The 22068-nt window shown below is 41.6% G+C and overlaps 2 protein-coding genes, 2 long non-coding RNA genes and 1 other non-coding gene across 6 annotated transcripts; 2 read left to right on the forward strand and 3 right to left on the reverse strand.

The window, feature by feature from the left end:
* The first annotated feature begins 269 nt into the window (after positions 1-269).
* LOC107266436 lies at positions 270-4885 on the forward strand. The gene is made up of 5 exons (XM_015736914.1): positions 270-614; positions 1687-2091; positions 2357-2678; positions 2757-3056; positions 3147-4885. Exons 1-5 carry the CDS (start codon positions 566-568, stop codon positions 3673-3675), a joined length of 1605 nt encoding a protein of 534 aa, XP_015592400.1. The 5' UTR covers positions 270-565; the 3' UTR covers positions 3676-4885.
* Positions 989-1699, reverse strand: LOC112494153. Its single transcript, XR_003059327.1, has 2 exons — positions 1611-1699; positions 989-1445 (listed from the first exon to the last, which is right to left on the reverse strand). It is a non-coding gene; the product is annotated as an uncharacterized LOC112494153 (long non-coding RNA).
* Positions 4886-4992: 107 nt separating the features above from the next.
* On the reverse strand, positions 4993-9467 carry LOC107266437. The gene is made up of 7 exons (XR_001537416.2): positions 9217-9467; positions 8818-9029; positions 6959-7108; positions 6683-6873; positions 6499-6602; positions 6312-6419; positions 4993-5131 (listed from the first exon to the last, which is right to left on the reverse strand). It is a non-coding gene; the product is annotated as an uncharacterized LOC107266437 (long non-coding RNA).
* Trnay-gua lies at positions 7734-7829 on the reverse strand. The gene is made up of 2 exons: positions 7793-7829; positions 7734-7769 (listed from the first exon to the last, which is right to left on the reverse strand). It is a non-coding gene; the product is annotated as a tRNA-Tyr (tRNA).
* Positions 9468-15605: 6138 nt separating the features above from the next.
* LOC107266418 lies at positions 15606-21723 on the forward strand. Of its 2 annotated transcripts, none has more exons than XM_015736879.2 (6): positions 15606-15761; positions 16322-16451; positions 17847-17977; positions 19685-19834; positions 19925-20847; positions 20988-21723. In XM_015736879.2, the coding sequence occupies exons 1-6, from the start codon at positions 15713-15715 to the stop codon at positions 21219-21221; spliced, it is 1617 nt and encodes a 538-aa protein (XP_015592365.1). In that variant the 5' UTR covers positions 15606-15712; the 3' UTR covers positions 21222-21723. The 2 variants fall into 2 exon arrangements, with proteins under 2 accessions (XP_015592365.1, XP_015592366.1); XM_015736880.2 differs by lacking the exon at positions 17847-17977 and adding an exon at positions 18032-18144.
* Positions 21724-22068: the final 345 nt, after the last annotated feature.

Here is a 22068-nt window from a genome sequence, read left to right on the forward strand (position 1 = left end):
CGCCTTAGTGGTATACTCCATTGGAAACACAGGGTCGCATTTCTCGCGAGACACCCTTTAACTTTCTTTGGGAGAGGAGACGCGAGAGAGGAAATCTCATGAAGAGGTGAAAAGAGATAGCAGGAGGTCGAAGAGGAGGGACAGGGTACTGCTAACCAACACAGTCGTGGACTCGAAGAATGTGTTGTATTCTTGTGAGCACTTGGACAGCATCCACGAAAGAGGGGACCACTCGCCGGTGGTGGTGGCAATATAAGGCCTGGCGAGTGGCGCGCCTAACCAGTCCGTAAGCGGCACCTAGAGTCCGAGGCCCGCGCCCTTTAGTTGTACGTTCCTGTCGCGCGCTCTCCCCGGAAGTGTTCAAAACCTCCACCAGAGAATCAACCTTGGTCCTTGGTCGCACCGTGGACTCAGGGCGACCATCTCCGATACTGAGTGAATCCTTGGCACAGGAAAGTCAAAGAGGAGAAAACTGGGGTTCCTGATAAAGGAGAGTGTACCAAAAGCAATACGGAGTGGTCCTGTTGCTAGCTGGAGAAAGGGTAACCCCATCTTGTAGGTGAGGATGAAGTCCTCGCTGGTGCTGCTTCTGGTAGCAGCATTTGCGCTTGCCGGTGAGTACCTATTTAATTTATATATTTAAAGCATTGGGTGACTAATCAAACAAAAATAGAAGCAAAATGGCCGTCGATTCGCCGGCTTCGATGGTCAAACGATTAACCCCTTAGGCACTACGCGCCACTATAGTGGCTTTCGCGGACGCCATCTCTCTGAACGACGCGCTACTATACTGGCGCACTCTACTGGCACACTCGCTCACCGTTTGAAGAAAGTAATCGTTTTCATACATTGTTTCACATTTGTTTTACATCCACATCGATTGGTAATTGTTTTCACAATATACAGCAATATACAGTCTGTTCTTTATCTACCAGTGTCAGGTATGAATTGTTGCTTATTATTAATTATTAGAATAAATTGTTAAATCTTTAAGAAAAATTATAATTTAATCATCAAACACTTCATTCCAATGTACTCGTGTAAAGAACAGCATTATCCGTCACACATTGCAGTGCCTTATCATTTACACGTAATTCGCGTTGAACTCTGCCGTACAGAGAAACAGCCCCGCGCAAAGTTCAGCCGTGCCTAAGAGGTTAATATACGTGCTTTGAATTAAATAAGTGTAAACTTTTTTTTCTAATAGATAATCAATATTCTGAGAATGATAATTTTATTAAGATCTATATAATACTAAATATATTAACCTTAAGAATTGTTCACCCACGGAATGTTCTGTACGTCGATTACCGTTGAGCGCGGAGACAGTTGCATAAGATATTAGAACGTGAAAGCACCGGAGCGGCCCGTCTGGTTGGTCCCGGATAGGTGACGTCATTCCTTTGCCCAAGGCACCAAAAGCCGGTGGGGACAACTTTCCCTGTCTGCGGCGCCCGGGTACAAGTCAGGGAAATGAAAAACAAAAATTATGAATATTACTTACGACGAGATCGTGACAGCGGTTACAGGTTGCCTGTCCGCATGCTCGCTCATCCGGAAAGAGCCGGACGGCATTTCACTTAGCGAGAAACACCAAGCTCTATGCTTACCGGAAAGCTTTTCAGTTCCTCTACGACATCAGAAATGAAGGGATTCCCCATGGGTCACAATAATAACGCTTTTCAGAGGGCGTATCGCGTGTCAAGCGTCAGGAAGACAGTACAAAGAAGGAGGAGAGCTTTGAGAGCGAGATCTGCAAGGACAAGGACGCCGGAGAATGGTTTCGTCTTGTAGCCGGTGAGGGTGACAACTGTAGGGACGTCATCCAATGCACCAGCTCAGGTCTGCAAGCCATCCGATGTCCTGCTGGTCTTTATTTCGATATTGAGAAGCAGACCTGCGACTGGAAAGATGCCGTCGACAATTGTAAACTGAAGAACAAGGAGCGCAAGGCCAAGCCACTCCTTTACACCGATGAGCCTCTCTGTCAGGATGGCTTCCTTGCCTGCGGTGATGGGAACTGCATCGAGCGCGGCCTTTTCTGCAATGGCGAGAAGGACTGTGGTGACGGATCTGATGAAAACACTTGTGGTAAGTTTATTAATATATCTATATATGTGATTACCTGAAGAAAGACTCGTCGCTCAGCACTTTCTCTCGCAAGCTGCCAACTTCAATCCAGATCTCACAGAATTATTACAAGGAGTGATTGAATTCTTGCTGGAATGAGGGTGTCAGTCTCCTGATATAATATCTATAAAATAGAGAAAGGTGATCAAAGATATATGTGTATATATATATATATATATATATATATATATATATATATAAAGCCGTCATTTCTGTTGTTCTATAGACATGGACAATGATCCCAACAGAGCTCCTCCCTGCGACCCAGTAGTCTGCGTTCTGCCTGACTGTTTCTGCTCTGAAGATGGTACCACGGTACCCGGTGACTTGCCATCCAAGGACGTTCCTCAGATGATTACCATAACCTTTGACGATGCTATCAACAACAATAACATTAATCTCTACAAGGAAATGTTCAATGGAAAGCGCAAAAATCCTAACGGTTGTGACATCAAGGCCACCTTCTTCGTGTCCCACAAGTACACGAATTATTCAGCCGTCCAGGAAATGCACCGCAAGGGTCACGAGATAGCCGTGCACTCAATCTCGTAAGTGTATCCAAATATTTTGTAAGCATGAAGTAATCCTGGAACAGAGTTAATTAACAAGATAATAATTCACTTCAGGCATAATGATGACGAACGCTTCTGGTCTGATGCTACGGTCGATGACTGGGCCAAAGAAATGGCCGGCATGAGAATCATCGCCGAGAAGTATGCCAACCTGACTGATAACAGTGTCGTGGGTGTCCGTGCTCCTTATCTTCGAGTCGGTGGTAACAATCAGTTCACCATGATGGAGGAACAAGCCTTCCTCTACGATTCCACCATCACTGCCGCCCTGAGCAATCCACCCCTATGGCCGTACACCATGTACTTCAGGATGCCACACCGTTGTCACGGTAACCTGCAACATTGCCCAACCAGGTAAGCTTAGAATTACTTTGAAGGACCTAGTGAACACGATGATAATAATAATACAATAATGCAATCATCTAATCATTAATTGATAAACAGATCCCACGCCGTTTGGGAGATGGTAATGAACGAGCTTGACAGAAGAGAGGATCCCCAGAACGACGAATATCTACCAGGTTGCGCTATGGTCGACTCCTGCAGCAACATCCTAACAGGTGACCAATTCTACAACTTCCTGAACCACAACTTCGACCGCCATTACGAGCAGAATCGCGCCCCTCTTGGCCTCTACTTCCACGCCGCATGGCTTAAGAACAATCCCGAGTTCCTGGACGCATTCCTCTACTGGATCGACGAGGTCCTGTCGAATCACAACGACGTCTACTTCGTGACGATGACTCAGGTCATCCAGTGGATCCAAAATCCACGCACCGTAACCGAATCAAAGAACTTCGAGCCCTGGAGGGAGAAGTGCGTCGTCGACGGACCCCCAGCATGTTGGGTTCCGCACAGCTGCAAGCTTACTTCGAAAGAGGTTCCCGGGGAGACGATTAATCTCCAGACCTGTGTCCGTTGTCCCAACAATTACCCATGGGTCAATGATCCCACCGGAGATGGCTTCTTCTAGGCCCTTAATACATCTGACCAAGTCACCCTCCACCCTCCTTACTTCGAAATGAAATCATCTAAGATAAAAAAACATCATATACATAAAGTCATCCTCGTCGACTTCCCTTTTAACGTCCAACGTGACTCGCGTGGCCTATCTCATAAATTTATATCGCACGAGTACCGAAGTGACTAGTACCTGAAGTACCACTCAACTGCGCACTGCCATAATTATCCAGACCCTAATAATATATTCAATCCGGCCACGTAGATGACTATCATTGGAATTCCTTAGTTCCAATGCATCGCCATTGAAAGCCTGATTCGTTTATGGCCCGTACGGTGCGCCATCGACCTCTTGACACATGGAAAACCAATTCCAGAACCGACTCGACTTTCGAGTGGCTCTTTATGTATTTGAAAGTGAACCAACCACGTATGTACAGTTGTTCGTCAACGATGGCCTTGGAGTGGGGATGCAGACCGATCGGTGCTTGGCAATGATTCCCACTCCTAGGTATCGTTCACGCTCCATTGTACCAATACGCTCAATACGATCACATGCACATTTCTGCAACGTATGAAAATACGCAGATGCGTGACCAGTGTGAGCAACGTATGAGCACACACGAGGAAAGTTATATGCTATTACACTTTCAATATACACACGCACGTGGGATTTATCAGAGTGATGGTATAGAGAGGAGAAATTTATAACAAAATATATATATATACATATACATATATACAAACGTACATCCATACACGTACACATCCACACACGCACTTACATATTACCCTATCACTGAGGATGATGACGATTGGCTGTGAACGGCTACCAAGTGTATATGCTATTTTTTTATTCTCCACGTCTTAGGTGCTTTCATTTGAAATCAAAGTGACTTAAGCACATACACGTTTATACTTAAACGCGCGAGATGGCGGACTTCGCGCGGCGGAGAAGTCTGCAAGTGAGACTCGACATGTAATATAGACACGACTCCCTTTATGTTCCTGTTACTCCTTTCTATACCATCCTTATTATATTCCTTCTTCACATGACGATGATGCAATGGAGCACGTGTGATATACTTATTCCTTAATTCCTTGTTTTCCCTGTATCCATCATCCTTTCATTCTTCTTGCCTCTTCACCTGTGTATTGTTCCCTTCAGCAACCGCCAAAACTCCCCGGAACACCCTTTTTTTTTTAAGGGTTGACCAACCAAACTATATATATATATAAATATATATTTTAAATAAGTGATACTGTTCTCAAAAAAAAATCTTTAATAAAACACCTTTAAAAATTAATACTTATCCTTTTTATTCGCGGCATTCTTCTATTGTATTTTATGTATCTTGTGTTACCTGTATTGTTTTTCATAGTTGGTACCTCTGGATAAACTTGACTGTGTTACCGCTATCCGAATATTGAAATACGATCAGTTCCACGACCAAAGACCTAGTTGACTCCTGTGGAAGATAACATTAAGAACAAAATTACATTTGCAAGTATATCAATATTGTTGAGAGTAAAATAGGCGTTTTCAAGAAGAGTGTTTCTCCTAGTTCCATATTTTATTTTATACATCGGATAATATACGTGGGAGTTATCAAAAACGGGGTCATCTATCGACTGAGTCCTAATTTGTCGCACTTAAAAAGCCCAAGGTCTGTCAGGAGGGAGTATCTCATCGAAATGGAATATTAAGATCAAGGCTGATCGAAGGGGGTGTACAAAGTGGTTATACGAAATCAATATCAATAATGATATTACAAACGCATATGTGTACGAATTCCGTGAGAGACAGCAAAGAGGGAATAATTTTTTAATTGAACCTAATTACGAAACAAGACCTCTCCATTGACAAAATGGAGCAGTTTGGCCCGGTAGCTATGAAAACCAATAGTGACTGGCGACGTTAACCAAGTGAAGTCGATTCTACCCAAATGAAATAAACCAAACCAGTCCTCTACCTGCTCCTGAGAAAACGCTTGCATTCTTTAATACGGGTTGGGAGGCCAATACTGCGACACGACAAGCCCACGTAACGAGCCAGAGGACTTTCTTATTCGATGGCAGACATTATTTCTGCTTGACATTTTGTACCCGAGTGGGACCCTGGCACCGATCCTAACACAGGCCACTTTTGTGACAGCAGGCCAATATAGATTATTGGTTCTATTAAGAATCCTTTAAGAGATCATGTACCATTTTTACAAAATTTTTACTTCAGGAATACTAGCAACTTAGATGGACACCTTCGTCAATCATTGCGATGGAAACAGACGTCACTGGATGTTATATATTTAAATGCTTTGTAGAATAAAATTGTTAAGTCGTCGTGGCAAAGGATTTTAATGAAAGCTATACATATATAAGCTTATTAGAAGCTTTTTAAAAGTTATGATGCACAATTAATTATCGAGTCAACGGATGTTTGTGAAAAGTTCTGAGCTAACCATAATGGCTGGTGAGTGTTTCTTAAATGCCAACAGGCCAATAAGCAGAGAGTCTTGACGTAGCAACGTGATGGACTCTATACATATACATATTGTACAGTATAAAATTATTGCCTGAGAGTCTTAATGGAAGAATAGGCAATCTTCTATATTGAAATTTTCGGAAAGCATCGCCCCAGGTTATTTTTACCTGACATAAGCGAAAGGACTGGTCGTATGTTTTTGATATGGCCTTCGTTGGTTTCCCAGTGATGAACAAGATGTCCACGGTTCTCAGAAACAATGGCTGATTTTGTAACTGTCAATAATCGTTATTTTTTTTTAGCAACTCTACTCTTTCTCTTCTATTGTCTTTTCTCTTTCGGTATTTATACTACCTCATTATTTGTTAACTCGACGATGAAAGGCTGCACGTCACTGTTCGAAGGAGTCTTATTAATGGATGACACGCAAAATTCGTATACATCCTTTTAACGGCCACCTATAAAAAATATATATATATAAATGTGTGTATCCTTGTTATGGAAGGATCGGTAACGATTTTATGGAATGCAGCTCTACCTTACCGCGCGATAAATAGTCTGTCTGCAAACTACACAGGGATACACCACCTTAAAATGTCGCATAAGCGAAAGTAGAGAAAGCTGCGTATCTCAGCATCGCGAACGGCAAGGCTATCTATACTAATGTAGCAGATAAGAGGACGAAAGGAACGTTTCTGCTCGTATAGAGGGTAAGGAAGAGAAGTATACCTTGAAACAAAATAAAGGACTTATGATTTGATTATAAATAATTAACATTATTTTACGGTCTATAAAAAGATCTCTTCCGTCTTACCAGTTACATTGAATAAGTAATATCCTTGGACGATCTTATTATATCAATTTGAACAGCCGCCCTATTGCATCTTGAAGGTCGTATGAAATATTGAAGTGTGACTTTGACGACTTCATGGTTATCATCGTCTTCCGAAGCAGGATATCGAATCTATAATCAATATCGTCTATTAGAATACAATTAGATTTGTCGTGAAAGTTACTAAGATTTAGATAACCGAGGTCACGTTTTTGTAATTTCAGACGACTTTTCGTAGTGCTATAATATTTAAATTACATATAGAATTAATTAAACTATATCAACGTCAAAGATCTAGATTATACGTTGAATAGATAAAGAGGTATATCATACTTATGTAAATTGAATTGAATAAATAAATAATATTCTAAAAACAGTCTTGGATCGTGTTGATTATATAAATTAAATAAATTTTATTTTGCAAAACGGCGAGGTTCGACGCGAAAAAATTAATCGTCAAATAGAAGCGGTGAAATTGATTCCTACTAGGTCAGTGGGTAAACGAAGGCGAGTGTTGCTATGTCTGACGCTGTGGCGTTTCTAGCGAGTTTTGCGACAAGCGAGCTGTAAAGGCTTATACATTATACATATCTGTACTCAACGCGAATCCCTGTATTGAGAGTGAGACCTAAAGCAGTTCGCGGTACTTGATGATTAGATGTAAATTCACTGTTGGTTTACATGGCTAATTTCACATGTCTAGGAGATCATCATGCTCTTTATTAGAGAAAATAAAAAATAAGGCGAAAAAGAAATATCCTTCGAGCCGGATTTGAACCAGCGACCTATGGATGTCTCTATGAAGATCAATGCCAACTACAGTCCACCGCTCTACCAACTGAGCTATCGAAGGTTCGGTACTGTATGAGGTAATTTTGTTGGTATTTAAACGTCATACAAATCTCTGTTCAACTTATACGCAAATATACGTCCACATTCTAAGTGTTGTTAGCACTTAGTGTTAAATCCTGTATAGCGATGTGTATGGTTGGTACATATGTATATATGCGTGAAGGTAAAGAGTTGAGGCATAACGATTACCATGACGATATTATTACCAGCTACCTGTGTTACACGAGCGTTCCGCTTGACTGGGCAAAATCTTATTCTCACTCTAATTCCTGCGAATTGGCTCCCTGTTTGTAAGAGCTACACGTATATAGACATACCTGCGAGTACCGAACGTGCTGAAGAAACTTTGAATAAGGAGGCAGTTTCTTAAAGGGGATTCGACAACGTCAGACGAAGAGGTCCATTTTCCTATCACGTTCTTAATGCCAAGGCACTTTGTTTCATGAGCAGGAGTCTGCGGTTTCTATGTACTCTTGCAAAAGACTCTTGCAACATGAAGTATTCATGAAAAATAATTTGGTATCTAGATGGATTTGACAGGGTTCTATAAGAAAGCTCAGTACACAATCCAACTATATAACGAAATGTGTACGTTATGCCGGGTGGTCCAATCAAAAGTAGTCATCGTTGCTAACGTGCCCGTCTAGTCTTAATACTTTACCTGTGCCAGCCTGCATATCGCGTGTTAAGAACGTGAAATAAAGAAGAAGTAACTCAAAGTAACTGAAGGACAAAATTCTACGTTTGGAAAGTCGACGACCCCGCAAACCATAATATCATGGGCACTGGGCAATGGGCCCCCTCAAGCCTTAAGGCATGGCCGAGGCTGTTACCAGGAAACAAAGTGGAGCAGCCCCACCCTGGACGACGTTCCACGATGACTTACTCTTTCACGAGAGTAATGCGTTTACAGGACGTGACTAAACTTTGTTACCTCTCTCTCTCTCTCTCTATATATATATATATTGTAAATAAAAACTTATAGTTACTCATCGATCAGGAGTTTGTAAGATAAGGCCCACCATATGCGTGGACGGTATTATTCTACAGCCATATAAATTTCTATGCAGTGATACCACACCCCGTACAGAATCGCCCACTATGGCATTCTTTCCGGCTTTTTTACACTTCCGAGTAGATTCACGTCTATCACCGCGTGAAGATGGAAAACGTGAGGGGACGACGTGATCGCCTTCCGCATCTAAAATAAATGCGCCAGGTAAGAGTCCTTCGAACGCAAGGACATCACAAAGGATTGTCAGCGCGTGACGCCGACGTTCACGCCATTTATAATTCATTTGTATTACGAGTAGACTCTAGTTGAGCTCACTAATTTTCTTATACATACAATGATAAAGCACAACTAACATTTCTTTTACTGTACTTACTATCGTACTACTAGGATGTCTTCCAAGTGCCGGCATTCTTGCCACAGCGGAATAGCACAGGATAGGTTATGGCGTTACGTTATTTCTCATTATGTATAACGACACGTGGTTCCCTTCGTAAATTGACAAGTCCCGTTGAGTTTTCTCTAAGAAATAAACGTCCTCGACATTTCCTTCACTTCTCTAATTCTCATCGCGTGGAGAAGGATCGTCTCGCTCGAACATTTAGAATTGCCACATCCTGTATGTACAACGAGTTATGTATACTTACTAACAGGTCCTATGTAGATGTATACCTATATTCAATTATATAAATCCATGGATTTCTGTTCCATAGACTTAGATGGGATAGCACTGTATTCGCTAGAGAGACACGAGCGCCAGAGATACGTAACGGGGCCATTTTGAATCATATGGTGGAGATTCTAGGTTGTATACATACACAGTTCTCTTAGCAGTGCGTTACGTGACATATAACATTTGACAGTGAAAGTTATCCGATGCCTTGGGCCAGAGGCGTATCCATACTCAAGTCGAATCTCAATCTTATATGTATATGGTTATATAGATGTATTACATATACAGGGTTATTCAGGCCAAACGCACCATCTGAATCCTAACCTGTCAGTTTGACTTCTATGCTAGAACCAATTCCAATTGGTGGGCTTGCAATGAAAACCCCTGTACGTTCCTTCCTTTCCTTATGGCTGACTCCTCCAGTGAGGAGATGTGCCAGTACCCGTGTACGTTCTGGTATTATATGGGTATAATGCTTTTGTTATGTTATATCTGAAGTGTATAGTGTATAGAGGTAGAACTGTTTCCTTGAGGTCTCAGAATAAAAAGGCCCACAGCTCCCATCTGGAACTAAGGGGAAAGTGAAGGCGTTCCGGGCATATCTCTCTTCCATCCAGACGAAGAGGGCTTCGCGTTCCTTCAGGGGCAAGGTCAACACCTTCCTGACCCCTACCATATCAACCTACTTCAACTGGCATGAATCCGATTCTCATTTTCCTTTGTAGTGCCGATCCTGTTTTGCGCATTAGCAGTAGTCATGATATCCTGAGGGACATTGAGGGAGACTTCTTTCTGATCATTATCCACCTCGAGACTTCACCAATGTGCACACGGAGTTACACATCTATGGAACGTTACCGGGTGAAAGTGATAAGGAAGCAAGGTCGACTGGTACCGTCGACGTGGCCGATTAACAGCCTCAGATACACACTGAAATACCAATTTGTCCATAATTTCAGGCATGTCTGGAATTCTTCCGCATTTCGACCGGATATTCACGATATGAGGTGACAAATTGATAGACGTCCTTGGAGTAAGGTAGGAGAAGTGGCTTCGTTTTTTTTTAGGTGGACGGAATCAGGATTTGTTGAAATGGCTGTCCGTATTATACGATCTTCTACCCGTACGAATAAGAGTCGCTTGTTTTGGGCGATGACGTTAAAAATCGTGCATGCTCCATCTTGGAAGTCTCTGACGTATATGTGATATATATAGTATACTTAATAGCTGCCTAACCGGATCGCAAACTACTTTATACAGATTTCCAAGAATTGTGATCGAGTATTGAACCACCATCCCATTTAGAGATACTGTCTTTGTCTAGGAATAATGCGAATTCCAATATACGCTTGATTATATACCCGTATGCCTTTTGGGGTTTGGAATTCTATAAAGAAGTTTCCGTGATAAATAAATAAATATATTGTTATGCACCTAAGTGTTACTTAATTATTTACTAGGTTAGGATTCTTAGTACCACACGATAAGCAACCCTTTGTTAGCAAAGATTGTACTAAGGCGTAGAAGCTCTTCATTATTTAGACGCAACAAAGAGCGAGTCGTCGAACTGTAAGCTCCGAGTGAGCATCGTCCACTCATAGAAAGGAAAATAGAATAAAATTGTGCCATTGTTAACGAAACAGAGGTACAATAAAAAATAGTTTGCTTTTGCTATTTTAGTACTATTAAAAGTGTTGAAGATTATTTTATAACATCCTCACGGCATAACAATATATACAGGGTGTCCCACGACTTATTCCCCAACGGGCACTGGCATATTCTCCGTTGAAAGTAGAACAAAATGCAATTTGTTTGTGATGAAATATCATCAAGTCTCATGTTGGATAAGTCATAGTCTAATGATAATATTACAGTTTCTACTTGAGTGAATATGTTCACAGACGCAAACGCCCGAAACTTCCCTTTTCTACTGCTATTGTTTTCTTTTGGTGATGATTGGAACTTACTTAAAACGATGATATTTCAAAATTTTTAATATTTAATTTCTCGAGAACGCTGCAACCGATTTCATTCGGATAAATTACATTTTGTTCTATTTTCAACGGAGAATATGCCAGTGCCCGTTGGGGAATAAGTCGTGGGACACCCTGTATATATATGTATAGATTGTTCGCGAACTTCCAAGAAATCTCTGACAAATGTGTTTACCAGTATTCGAGGTCGCTATACGCGCACTATAGCATGCACGTTTCATATTCGATTACAATATTCAATTCTATCTGCGATTCCACGTAGTGAGGTCGTAACATTTGTTCCGCGTAAACTTCACTACGACCCAATTTGGGTTACGAAATTATCATCCTCCTCCTGCCACCATGTATTTACTGACAGTCACTCCTGATGTAAATCGAGTAATAATGCTCATCGTCAGCAGCTGAAAGCATGTTCGAAAGTGAAAATAGTTATTAATTGCTTGATAGTTTTATGGTAAATTCTCGGCTGACTCTTTTAAGAATTTGATGTCAGCTACTAGATATCCTTTAATAATATGTATATGTACAGTTTCGTTATCAGAAAAATTTGTGTAATTGTTTATAAAGAACTATTTATCTATTGTACATGAAAGATGATAATGCCATATAAAGAGAAAGGCTATACTATAAGCGTGAGTGAAAATTAGTAGAACAGAATCAAAGCATGTGAAATAAATTTCTCTATAATTTGCACGATTGTTTACAAGCGAAAGCACGAAAGCCTGATTTCGCTTAGCGTCACCGAAGCGCGGGAATTTCAAAAGTTCGTTCTTACTTTTGAATGTGCATGACAGAAAATAGACCCTGGGGAAAAAATTGAATTTCTCCGAATTAATGTACAATTTCGTACGACTCAACAGAGTCACCAGTAAAACTAGGAAAAACGTATTGGTCATATCTCGTTGTATATCGTCATTTCTTGAGATAAAGTCTCTATACAAAGGAGACGACCTTTGATGACTTCAGGCTTTCGATTTCATTGCAATTCCCCTGTTGCACCTTGTGCTCGCGCCTCAATGACTAAAGTTCAGCCAACTGCCGCTTTCGAATAATGCATTCGCATTGCAATTGTGTTGGTGTATAAGCGATTGACGTCGGATTAGCATTCCGATTTCTTCCACAAAATTTGGGGGCCAGTTTTAGAAAGGTGGATCGTAAATTTGTGTCGCCTAACGACACGGCAGCACTTTCTTTCAATGATTTTAGATACCAATGCCCGATTGCCTGTGATGTGTGTCTCTCTGATCTTCACGCAGCAATAGCGGCCGTTCCTCGTCATCAGGCGTCCAGTATTCACGATATATCGGTTGAATAACCATTGATATCATCTCACCTAACGAAAGGGACATGATAATCAGAGAAAATCGCGTGCAGACACTTACATGAATTGAGAATGAGCATTAACGGAAGGCCAGGTTGCCCTACAAGGTGAACCGCTGCACCTTCCAACCCGACTAATCCTTGATTCTCATGTCTAGAATAATTTTGCATTCTTCTTTACCTTTCAGCAATAATTTCTATATGCACTTACATCCAAGTATAAGAGGCGCCAGACCTCTCTGGTTCAATGAGCATATATAACAGACAGTGGTAGTCTCTTCTACGAAATTAGACAAGGTATAGCGATGTAAAAGGAAAGTTGAAATTTTCACATTTTCAAAATATTTTTCTCGCCAATAGCATTAATTCTTTACATATTTTTCAAAATTTTTCCCATCCTCATTGCACGACCTCTGTCAAGTCCCGTATGATTCTGCGTACTTGCCAGTAGCAACAGCAGGGACAGGATGCATTTCGAAATACGAGACTCGCATAATTATACCAGGTTGGTTTACCGATGCATCGTGAATGCAACATGGTCGCCAGACGTGGCTCTCCGGATTCGTGAAATAAAAATAAAATGACTTCTACGAACCGAATTCACTCATATAGAATGCATGACGTTGATCATGAAAGAGGTAGGACACCTTTCCCCATCGCAGCTTAAGTATATATTATGAAGGAGATCGTATTAAAAAATACTGGGTCACCATTCCACAGGTCGATTTAATCTTCTGTAATGTCTTTGTCTAATCCAATTCAACTCACGTACTCTAGGTACCTACGCCGATGTGGATGGTCTCTTTCGTAGGAGACGCACGACTACGTGATTTTCACCTTGACCCAGCCCGGGTCATTGTCCACCTTATTACTGTACACGATGCCAGGAACACGTCCGGGCAATGCTCCATTTCATTTCTAGGCTGCCTCGTAACAGAAGGATCAATATTACGCGTACAATTTCAATTATCAATTTCCTATGGATTTTTCTAAGATCAAAGAAACATTCCACCGCGTTCAAGGTCCTCCAGTCGATGGGACATTGGACCCGTAGGTGTAGGCTGTTCTTAAATCAAGATTCCTCGAAGAGGATGTATCGACGATAAATTGTATCTAAAAACAAGTGTATAGAAAAAGAAAACCAGGAACTGTAGGTCAGTGCGCTACCGTGGAAGTCTGGCGCCATGGCGACGAAGACCTCGAGGAACGGATTAACAACTGGTATTTTTATTATTTTAGTGGAATCCTGGAAGCTCGTAAGAACTATATTTATACTAAGTACGATTCCACCTTCACCAGGAAGCCCATACCTGTTAGCTGACGATGAACTATGGACACTCAATAATTAGAAGTTTCCATTCTCAAAAGATATTTTGGTATTTGAAGGAGTGGCTCACGTCGTGTCTTCTCCACATCGTACATGAGTCGAATGTCCGGCTGATATTTTCGTGAGTGCTATTCGACAATTTAAGCAACGTTATATAAGTAAAGGGCTCTTGCTGCCGACGGCGACGACGCTTAGGTACTTTGTTGCTGATTTTTTCTTTTAATCTTTTTTTTCCCCCTAGTTCTTTCGCTCCTCGAAGACTACACGAACTCCTCGCAATATGCCAGAACAAGGGAACTGGTTTGCAGACGCTTTGCGGGTGAACGTGCCAGCTGGCATCTCATGTGCATCTTGCTCCAAGGACTCGACGGTCCTCGCGTTAGAAATGCCATCAAGCCACAACGGGTGACTCTCGCTTTCATTGGCGAAACTAATGAGACGAAACTAACGGCCATTCCGCGTGCGAGATTCTCAATCGCATTTAATACCGCCGATATACTGTTATACGCACTCACTTGCTTGTTTGCTCACTTTATATACGCAAGTTCAATCTGGAGCAGTTGCGCAAGAGTTTAGTATTGAGAACGTATGTGCCTTCGAGGGACGCCATCATCGAGTAGACGAGTATTCGTATATCTAGCTGAGATACAGGCTATCCGGGATGCGCAGGCAAAGGCTATATATAATATTTTTATATAAATGATATTGCCCCATTTTTCAAACAGATTTATACTCTTTGTTTTTGCAATATTTTTATATCTTCAGATAGAATCCTCATGTGTTGTATCGATGAGGCAAGGACAAGACAAGAATTTGGTGAGTCTATAAAAGTTCTTTGCTTACTGCGCCAGGTCAAGCCTTTCTTATTATTGCAGACTGTCATTTCGCTGAACAGCACCCGAGATACCTGTCCTTCTTGCTTCTAGAAACGCCTCCTTTGGTAATTTCGGTTGGCTGGCACAGGCGTACCATTTTCTTTATGGACTTTCTCTATGTGTACCTAGGCGATAGGAGATCAATGGTTTTCATGATATGAAGCAATTCGGTCTTTAACGACAAATCTTTAAAGGAACCGATGGACGTAGGCGTTTAAAGATGAACGACGTTCTACGATGCACATTCTTACAGTTATGTCATCGTACTTTCATTCCCGTAACCGTACGCATGATTACTGAACTACTCGGATTATAATTGACACAAATTTCAGAGAGAAGGTATTTTCAAAAGTTCCTTACACTCACTTGGCGATTGAAGATTTCTCATGGTTCAACCCCTAGGGGGTCTTGCCCCAGAGTGATGTCGCCATAGTGTTTGTGGCTTCCGGATTGAAGTTTTCCAAGTTCTAGTGATCGGTTTTACCCCCCCAGTAAAATCTTCGCTAGGATCCTCTGATCCGGGTGAACATTCTGGTAGTTCTGCGGACCATACGAGACCAAGATGGCAGCACTAGACGGAAGGTGAAAGTCCTCCGAAGAAGAGGGAAGGAGTGGTGGTGCACATATAGAGGGGCGAGAGGGCGCGGCTTGTCCAGACGCTTTCTGTCCCGCCGACGACGATCATGTCGCCGAAGTTAATATTCCTACTAGGATCCCTCTGTCTACTTGCCGGTGAGTACTCTTTAATATCAGATAAGTTTACTTTATCACTGTTCTTAAATATTTCGGAAACAATCTGAAGAAAACTGCGCGTATCAGACTTATCGTAAATTAATTTTACAAAAGGTGTAATTTAATACGGTACAATTAAAACATCCATTTCTGATTCTTTATTCGCAACGCGTTTCCAAACCCGATGTTTGTGCGTTGTAGCAGAGAAAAATGTTTTCGAGAACGCGAGTACAGTTTATCAACGAGCGTGACGTAGTGGATCTCTATCAAGAAACGAGGATCATTTATATATAAAAAATCAAAAGGAACGAATGTACACGGGAACTGATCGTTATCCAAAATGGAGAGTATCGGAGAACCTACTTTGGAGAACCACTGTCGCTTTCCCCCCCGGTCGCCCTGACATTTCCAAGACTTTCTACTGCCCCGAGAGTTCAATGATCCCCCCGCGGAAGGCATCAGAGGCCGTACAGCGCATAATCCGCAAATTAATAATAAATCACGAAACACGCTGAATTATCTCATAAAGATCTATTCTCAAAATTAACGTATATTTTCAGTTACGGTGAGGGCGCAGGACGACGATGGTGGAGATGGATTGGAAGCAACCGCAGAAGAACTCTGCCAGGACAGACCCGGGGATGAGTACTTCCGCTTAAACATCGAAGGAGACTGTCGTGACGTTGTGAGGTAAAAACCGGAATAAAAGTTGCAAAAACCAACTGAATACAAATAAAAAAGAAGGGAACCACAGCCTCCATTCGTTAACCACAAAGAACCATTTACGGTCGACCATTTTGCAACTCTCTATCGCGAATAAAAACATTTCCGCAATTGCATAGTGTGCAGGTTAAACTCGCTATAGTACCACCTACATCTAGTGCGATGTACGCATTGCGATATCAACTACCCTTTTTATTTCTTTTACTCAAAGAACTTTCATTCCCCCCCATACGTGTCACTCAAGTACAAATGAACACGCGTAACAATAACGTAACCAAGGTACCAAACGCACCTACCGCTACCAGGGACACTTTATTAATTTCCGCATACTTAACATTTTTTTTCTTACCCCCTTCTATTTTTTCATTTTTTTTTCCATCACGCCAATGATCAGCGGTAAATGATTTTTTGTGGATCAAATCCCTTTGTCACTTACCGACTTACAGTGGTTTATTGTTTCCTGTGGAGGGGTGGATAAGGGAAGGGGAGGGCCCAATGAAGCGATAGGCTTAAGAGGCTTCTATGCTGCCACACCTATTAATACGTTGCATCGGGAAACACTTTCCTACCGGTTACTTCAAGGTAATAGAATGTCAGTCGCGTCTGACGTTGTGAGCACCGTCAAGGACTTCGCCTTCTTCACTAATCGGGACTTAACGGTGAACGACGAGAATCCATTTGCCTTAAGAGTCTTCGCGAAACTCAGATAGTGCTTGCATAGACATAAATTTAAAAAAAAAGCTACCTGAAGTAACACGGAACGCAGTATAGAACATGGTTCAAGGCGAACGTGTCTTTTTATGTCTATCATCCATCCTCCTGGTACCAGGACGATACCGGTAGTACGTCGCAGTATAGTTATAACACTGGTACCGATGGGGGATAAGGATGAAGAAACTTTGGATGAGTCACGAATTAGAGTTTCGGTTCGAGTCATGTTTAACTTGATCTTCAAGGACTATGGGGCTACGCGGTTGACTGGTCAAAAGGAGACAAGCAAAGAAAAAGGTATAAGAAGTTACTTCGGTAGAGGTGGAGAAGACTGTTTAGAGAAAACGAAGAGAAAATACTTAGAAACTGTGTCTGTGGTCGAGTAGCGATTTTATCACGAAGTTACGGTCTCTTGCAACACGTTTGATTTTCTTTGAATTTTATTGACAAATATATATTAACATTGTGACAATGTCATGTAGAAATTATTCAGGCTTTTCGTATAGGGATTGTTTTTGTGGTTATGGATTGTCAAAAAAAAAAAGATAACGAAACACATAACCCCCATCTGTGTCTGCCTTCAGGCGGGACAGTCGGGAGTTAAAAAGAGTAAAAGTAATCAATCTGATAACGAATAAATGAAAAATACAGGTGCGACAAAGCCAGTGAAATTGGAGTAACTAGATTGGCTACAGTAAGGTGCCCGACGGGTCTTGCCTTCGATATCGAGAGGCAAACTTGCGACTGGAAGACCAATGTGAAGAATTGCGATCAGCTCGAGAGTAAGCACTGTTATAATACAATTGTTAAGCTCAAAAACGGCATTTTCCCTTCAGGTGTACAAGGTCCGGCCTGAAGCAAATCACGTGTCCCAGCGGATTGGCCTTTGATTTGGATAAACAAACCTGCGACTGGAAGGGCAAGGTCACCAACTGTGACAAGCTCGAGAGTAAGTGACGTTCGGGGATTACACAAAAAAAAAAAGAAAATAAAAACTGGACCCTCCTGTCTCCTGCTATCAGTAGATACTTGATAGACTATTGTTTATCATGGAGATAGGGGGAGGTTGATCGAATATAATCTCGTAGACTCGCGCCGTAGCACGCACATTCTAGTTCACTAACATCCTTCTAATCCTTGAGCTCAGCATCCCTCTAATATCTCAGAAAATTATTTATACAAATTTATCATCGATCATGAGTCTCCTCACTCACTCATTCACGATTATTCATTTGCTCAATGACATACATGGCATTTTTATCTTACCCTCCTTTCTCTCTCTCTCTCTCTCTCTTTGTTTCTTTTTCTGTACAGATATTATCTCTACTCTTTGTCACTAATCAACACGCTTTCCTCGATGCTTATGATTGATCGTAGTTTGTTTCTAACGACACTATTATACGAGCCCGAGAAGAACTTCAACTCGTGTCCCGTCTCTAACGCTCTCAGCAAATCTCTAATTCAACTTTCACACTAAGCGGCAGCGCCCCGTACTCGCATCCGGTACCAGGCTGCGCGATGATGCTTGTGCGCACGATCTCTAAAATCGGTTTCACTCGTTCGACCTCGTTTACAATTGCAGATTCGCTTAGATCCACGTGCGCCAATCGCGCTGTTTACTGTATTCTTTCTCAAAGTTTTCCTTTTTAACAGAAAAAACTTTATATTCCTCTGGCAGGATTTTTCATCTTGGCTCTATACGCAGAATCTCTTTCTTCCTGAAACGCTACGTGTTCTTTTGCTTATTTTGCAAATTACGTGATACTTAAAAATATATGGCTGTTATCCATGCTCTACCTCACTTTCTGTACGTGTACGTTATTAACGCAAAGGCACGGGGCGAAGTCATGAACTTATTTTAACTTTCTATTATTTACGTATCGACGTTAACTCTTATGAATCCTTTTTTTCACGACACCCTGACGCGTTTCCTCTGTCTTTCTTTTCTGTTTTTATGTTGCTCGTGGCTAAAGCTCTCTGAATGTTTGCTCTTGTATGTCCTGTCTATCTTCTGTCTGGTCTGTCTTTCTATCTGTCTGTTGCTGTTCACGCCTAAAAGATGTTATTTACATCCAAAATGGGCGTGTTTTATATATTTAATAACAAATTATATAATTAATCGCGTGCGTCGCCGTGAGTAAACAATTACTTTTTTTTAAACTGAACCCCGCGTCACAACTCGGTCGCTTATATTTAAATTTGCACGAAAAAGAAAAGTCTGGACACGTGTAATGATATACGCACATTCAATTATTACGAGACGTATACATGGACACACACACATACAGAGTATTAAATAATTCTAATGCATAGGTTTTACATAGTGTGATCCACTTAGATTTGGATCTGGTTTGTAAATATTAAACATAAGTAATGCGTAAAGTGTATGGAGTTGGGCCTTGGAGAACACCTCACAATCAGTCAAGAATCCTTATTGGTATCTCAAAGGATTAATTATTATTAACAAAAATATATACACGCGTTTACAGAGCCTCGCAAGGTCTTGCCTATTCTGAAGACAGACGAGCCCATATGTCCTGAAGGAAAACTTTCCTGCGGAAATGGCGAGTGCGTCGATAAGGAACTTTTCTGTAATGGCAAACCTGACTGCAAGGACGAATCTGATGAGAATGCCTGCAGTAAGTCATAGCACTAGCGACAAGATAAAGCAGTACCTGTAATCAAATTAATGCCCTTCAACAGTGGATCTGAATCGCTTTCTATTACAGCTGTAGAAACCGACCCTAACCGTGCACCAGATTGCGACCCGTCACAGTGCCAATTGCCAGACTGTTACTGCTCCGCTGATGGTACCAGGATACCTGGCAACATTGATGCTCAGCAAGTACCTCAAATGATAACGATCACCTTCAATGGAGCTGTCAATGTTGATAATATCGATCTGTATGAGGAGATCTTCAATGGTCAACGTCAAAATCCTAACGGCTGCCAGATTCGTGGTACCTTCTTTGTGTCCCACAAGTACACCAACTACTCAGCGGTTCAGGACCTTCATAGACGTGGTCATGAGATCTCTGTATTCTCACTGACGCATAAGGATGATCCTCAATACTGGACCCTGGGATCTTATGACGATTGGCTGGCTGAGATGGCTGGTGCTCGTTTGATCATTGAACGTTTTGCTAACATCACTGATGCATCCATCCTTGGCGTACGTGCTCCTTATCTCAGAGTTGGCGGTAACAAGCAATTCGAAATGATGGCTGATCAGTACTTCGTCTACGATGCTTCCATCACTGCTTCTCTTGGTCGTGTTCCTATTTGGCCATACACCTTGTACTTCCGCATGCCTCACAAGTGTAATGGAAACGGTGGTAACTGTCCATCCAGGTCTCATCCTGTGTGGGAGATGGTTATGAATGAACTTGATCGTCGTGATGATCCTACTTTTGATGAATCCTTACCTGGTTGTCATATGGTTGACTCCTGCTCCAATATTCAAAGTGGAGAACAGTTTGGTCGTCTCCTTAGACACAACTTCAATCGTCATTTCAATACCAACAGAGCACCTCTAGGTCTTCACTTCCATGCTTCCTGGTTGAAGAGTAAAAAGGAGTACAGGGAAGAACTCATCAAGTTCATCGAAGAGATGTTGGCCAGGAGTGATGTCTACTTCGTTACCATGATTCAAGTAAGGAACTATTCATTTGTAACAATACATATTAATTTAGCAATTAAAAAGATATTATCATTTATGCTTTCTTATCATCAGAACTAATTATCATTTCTACTCTTTACTATTAGAAGATATTAACGTTTTGTATCATTCAGGTTATCAAGTGGATGCAGACCCCTACTGAGCTGTCGGCTCTCAGGGATTTCCAAGACTGGAAAGAAACTTGCGATGAGAAAGGACAACCCTACTGTTCTCTACCTAACGCCTGCCCATTAACTACCCGGGAACTTCCTGGAGAAACACTTCGTCTCTTTACCTGCATGGAATGCCCTAACAACTACCCATGGCTTCTCGACCCCACCGGCGATGGATTCTCTGTCAAGAAATAAACCAATGGTCGAGAACGACATGTCCCCTGCTTAGCCCTTATATTCGAAATGAATGCGTGACAACCTTGTTACCACCAAATCGAATCAAAGGGAAACGAAAAGACCGTGTATTAAAGAAAAACATCACTGAAGTATCGGAGACGACGGTGACGCTTTCTGCTGGACAACGTCAGGCATTCTCTGTCCCGGAAATTCCGTCGTTTATTCGATTCACAAGCCTATAGACTCCCGTTGTACATATTCACCAACACCCTATCAATAAGACGCACAATGGAGTGTTGCAAATTCGTTTTAAATGATAAAAAAAAACTAGGTCGTACAGAAACGATTGATCATCTATCGACTTATGATAATGCAATTGAACGAAACTGGAACGTTGTGCGCTGTACCTATTTCTACTTAGAATTTAAGCGAAGTCGTGCGCGTCGAGGTAACTCTTAAAAATCTTAAGCTGTTTCTCAATAAAAAGAAAAAAGTTGAAATACAAACATAATCAACAAGAGCCATCAGGATTCTCTTAGACGCATTATACGATTAACTAGTTGTTATACCTCGGGTAATACCCATCAAGTATGTCCTTTCCCTGAAGCCTTGAAAGTAACATGGTTGCCACTCTTCTTGCAGTGCAGAATAGCTGCTGTAGAATATAAAAGACGAAATGTCAGCCGTAACCTGGGGGCACCTTTCGTTTTCGGACTGCATTCCATTTCATCCACTGTTTGTCTTGCCCCACTAAAACTTCAATTCCACTTTGATTTGCTTATATTATGGCCATATTATTTCACCTAATAGAGTACAGTTCTTTCCAGACATGAAACGTAGTATAATAATTTGGGGATCTGTAAAT

Source organism: Cephus cinctus, unplaced genomic scaffold, assembly GCF_000341935.2.
Source record: "Cephus cinctus unplaced genomic scaffold, Ccin1 Ccin1_scaffold0310, whole genome shotgun sequence".
Lineage (NCBI taxonomy): Eukaryota > Metazoa > Arthropoda > Insecta > Hymenoptera > Cephidae > Cephus > Cephus cinctus.